At 39.1% G+C, this 4,289-nt stretch overlaps 1 protein-coding gene across 1 annotated transcript; it reads left to right on the top strand.

Annotated features, from left to right (window-relative positions):
- Positions 1-1,421: 1,421 nt before the first annotated feature.
- LOC102777564 (P2Y purinoceptor 1-like) lies at positions 1,422-3,128 on the top strand. Its single transcript, XM_006794277.3, has one exon. It carries the CDS (start codon positions 1,443-1,445, stop codon positions 2,421-2,423), a length of 981 nt encoding a protein of 326 aa, XP_006794340.2. The 5' UTR covers positions 1,422-1,442; the 3' UTR covers positions 2,424-3,128.
- The last annotated feature ends 1,161 nt before the right edge of the window (positions 3,129-4,289 follow it).

Below are 4,289 nucleotides of genomic sequence, written 5' to 3'. Positions count from 1 at the left end.
TGATTGGGCCGCTGCAGGTCTCTTCTTTGTGGGGAAAAAGTCGCTGCATGCAACCTTGTATTGATTACCATAAAGAACAAATACCCACTGCCTAGTCAATTCTGTTTTTGAGTATCTTCAAGTGCCTACCACTCTTACTAAGTTATATCTACGGAACACCTATCACCTTGTTCAGATACATGAGGGGGATGAGTGTAAAACTATATAAAACTATATAAAACTCCACTGAGGCACTTTAAGTATTTGTTCCTGCTGTTTGGCTTAACTAACTCCCCTGCGGTTTTCCAAAACCTTGGTAAATGACGTGCTCCGGGATTTTTTGAATGACTAAGAAGACCAAGAAGTGACACGCACACTATGCAAACCTCTGCTGCACCCCAGCCCCTGAATATCGGCCTGGGCAGAAGGTCTAGTTAGATGCTAAGAACATCCCGCTGCTCGTACATCCAACGTTCCATGTCTCGCAAGTTAAACCGGTCACCACAGCCCTTTGTCAGGTCACTGTCCAGGATTTGAAGACATCTCCTTCCTGTCCTCCTGCCTGTTTTGTGTGCAAGGGAACTCCCTGAGCCTCCATTTCTCCCTCCTTGGACTTTCTCACATGGACACCTTCTCCTCCAAGCCCCACAGTCTGGCTCTGATTGTAACCCATATTCTAACTCATGTTTAGTTGTTAACTCACCACTTTCCTGCACTCAGGTAATTGTTCCCCTTACTGTTGCAGCTTCCCACGGTCCTGATCACGGCTTCCCAGGGCATTTCAATTTCTGGTTTACTCGGCTTGAGTTATATTATCATTCCCTTTGTTGTTCCTGTTCATTTTTGTTAAAGAAATACATTTGTATATAATTCCTGTGAATTTTGTATTGAGTCTGCTTTTGAGTCACCACTGTGTGTGAACCAGGGATCATGACACAGACTAAGACTTCCACTTTCACATTCAAAACCGTAACTGAAGGGAAATTTTTACCTTTCTTTTCAGCCATAAAACTGCCTACCCACGCATTCAGTACAGCTAACCTGCACCTGCCCTTTGTCTACTGAATTCACTCACTTGTCTCTCTTCGTGTTAGAGTTACACACATTAATACTGACTGCTAGCCTTTTACAAAATAACATGTGGATGTAGACTGTGGGTTTACACCATAAAGAATTTCAAACAACTTTCCCCTTTTCTTGAATTTTAACCAACAGGGTATATAATTTTTTTTGGCACTTCCTTTTTTTATGCACAAACAAGGAAACAGCCTACATAGAGATTATACGCATGTGTGAATCTGTGCATGAGGCGTTACTCTGAGATGTCAAATAGGATTTTGAGATGACTGAAATGTGTCAAACAGGAAGTTTTCTTTGAACAAATAGGTCATACCTTCTCTGCCCCCTCAAAAACCACCTCTGCCACTGAAGAGTTTGAATGTATTGTCTTCTTAGGAAACAGAATGAATACAGCTTACTGGTTTCGTTCAGTCTATGAACATAAAACTCTGCCTACAATTTACGCCTCTGTGTTCATCATTGGTCTTGGAGCTAATGTATGGGGACTAAAGTCTCTGCTGCAGAAATGGAAAATTCTTGGACACATTAATGTGTTTCTTCTGAACCTTGGAATTGCCAATTTTTTGTTCCTGCCAACACTTCCATTTTTGTCGGCATACTATTTTATGAGGAATAAATGGATCTTTGGAGATGCCTTCTGCAAGATCACAAGATTCTGCTTCAACTTGAATTTATACGGCAGCATTGGATTCCTCACCTGTATAAGTGTGTACAGGTACCTGGCTATTGTCCATCCAATGAAAGTGATGGGACGAATAACTGTGACTAACTCTGTGGCTATCTCAGTCGTGGTTTGGCTATTGGTGAGTGTTCAAAGTCTTCCAGATATGTTCTTCCCAAAAACCTCTGCAAACAACACTCATACAAACAGAACTGAAAAATGTCACCATACCACCTCTACAGAGTATGTTGAGAATTACCTGAAATACAGTGTGGGCTGGACACTCACTGGGTTTGTTATCCCACTCCTTATCTTACTTGGCTGCTATGGACATGTGACTCTTGTTCTCTGCCGCATTAATACCATTGATAAGGTGGTGAAACAAAGAAGCTTAAGGTTGATGTTCATTTTGATTTTGCTCTTTTCAGTTTGTTACACCCCCTATCATATTTTTAAGAACCTCAGCCTTTATTCAAGAGTACTTTTTTCAACCAACAAGAAGTATCCATCATGGGATAAGGGAGTCTTCTGTGCTCATCAGATCAGTCGTGGTCTTGTGTGTCTGAATAGTGTTTTGAACCCCCTGGTTTACCTCCATGTCATGGATATTCCTGCTCAAATCAGACAGATGCTTCAGCATTTTCGTCAGATCTTTGTGTCAGAGTTCAGCAGTGTACCAGTGGAACAAAGTGCAGATGTTTAACAGGAGTTTAGCACGAATGATTCACTTTGAGTTTGTTTATTATACTGTGCTTCATCCAGTTAATTATTGTTCTCTTTTCCTGCAACAACAGTTTGGGCACAAGTTACTATATAAATATATATAAATACTTTTATCTCTTTTTGTTCTGTTGTCTCGTATATTGTGAATAAGTGAAAGCCAGTGGAACACATTTTCTCTTTTGGTTTAAAACACATTGTTTTTATTTTGTATGCATGATTGTAATTGCTCTGAATAAGCTTCACTCATTTTGACTGAGTCAGTATCAACAACCAGTTGCTAATGATATTATTTTTCTAAAATAAATGTAATTTAGTCTTTGAAATTTGTATTATTTAAACACCTTACACTGACAACCTTTACTTTGAGAATAGATCAGGAGAGAACGCTGGCATACTACTAAAATTGGTTTCATATTTACTGTATTCTTAATTGCTGGCTCACAGACCGCTTCCGTGCTCTTATCAATTTTTTTTATAGCTGTTGCTGAGTGCGTGCAGTACAAGCCACAGAAAAACAGCAGTCCTTGCACAACTGTGACACTGACACCTTCAAAAACTGACTGCATTGTACATTACATTGTATTTCATTCTTTAACTGCATTCTTTTCATTATGTGTTGGAATTAGTGGTCACATATCTGTGTTTAGAACATGTTAGACATGTCTAAAATAAATGGATAATTTAGATAAACCTGTACTTGTTATGCCCTGTTGTGTTGGAGTAATGAAATGATTGTTACTGTCAGGGTGGGGGAACGTAATGCTCTGCAGGGTTTCTTTCCGTTTAAACAGGAACCTTTTAGGGAAATGTTGGTCTCCTGATAATACAAGTAACTCAGATTGTTACTATTATTATCCTTTATTAGCTTCAAATACTTAACCAAAGCCACTATCAATGGTAAGTTGTTAATATGAACATTCTAGTGACAACAGAAATTCTGCAGTGATCCTCCAAAATTTCATGATTTTAACACTTCAAAGCAAGCGTGGCATCATGGAAATTGAAACCCTTTCTTTACATTTACATTTGTGTGATTAGTAATCCTCCTCAAAATGCTTGCTGTCATTACAGATGATGTAGTGACTGCTGAGATACATTTGTTGTACTTTTGTGGGTGTTTGGGTGTAAAAAAAAAAAAGCACAGACCAATAGTTAGTTCCACTTGTAATAATAATGCACAGCACAGTTTTAAGAAGAGGTCAGGGATTACAGCTTTGCTACCGCATAACTCTAACAGGCAGTTTTGCTTAATCCCTAATTACTAGTTTGGTCAACCATGAACATGGTACTCTATTGCATATTTGCTCTGGCAAGACATAAAAAAGTGTTGAAAAGCATGAAAGTGTTTGAACTTCTGAAATTACAACCCAGAAAGGTATAGAAGCGCGATGTTTCCATCAAATAACGGGCTCCTTTAACTTCCCCATTTCTTACTTTTATCAGCTAAGCATGCAGGCTTTAACACTTTAAAAAGGGAAATTGCTTCATTGCTGCCTACAGCATGAAAACATGCAGAGCTGTCTGCTTGTTTGTGTGCAGCAACAAATGACCTTGATCAAGGCCACAAGCCAAAACGTGTTGGTTACTTAATAAAGTTGTTCCCTGTTACTTTAGGTGTGGCTGGAGTCTTCACATCATCAGATTGTTTGTGTGCAGCACCCTGTAAACTACAAGCAGATCCATGTTAAGAAGGGCTTCGGGATTACAGCTGTGCTCCCACATTTTGAGTTACATGGAATTTAATTTTATGCTACACTCCAATGAAGCATCAAGAAACCACTGGTACATTCATAAGTTAATTAGATGGAAAGTGCCAAATGTATGCACCTTTGTGCCAACACTTTTC

This window comes from Neolamprologus brichardi, chromosome 20 (genome assembly GCF_056152115.1).
Source record: "Neolamprologus brichardi isolate AB-2024 chromosome 20, ASM5615211v1, whole genome shotgun sequence".
Classification (NCBI taxonomy): domain Eukaryota; kingdom Metazoa; phylum Chordata; class Actinopteri; order Cichliformes; family Cichlidae; genus Neolamprologus; species Neolamprologus brichardi.
The sequence above is the reverse complement of the archived record's forward strand: the minus strand, read 5'-3'. Positions and strand labels throughout refer to the sequence as shown.

Excerpts from the sequence above, each read along its gene's own strand:
- LOC102777564 (XM_006794277.3), top strand. The coding sequence starts at position 1,443 with ATGAATACAGCTTACTGGTTTCGTTCAGTCTATGAACATAAAACTCTG.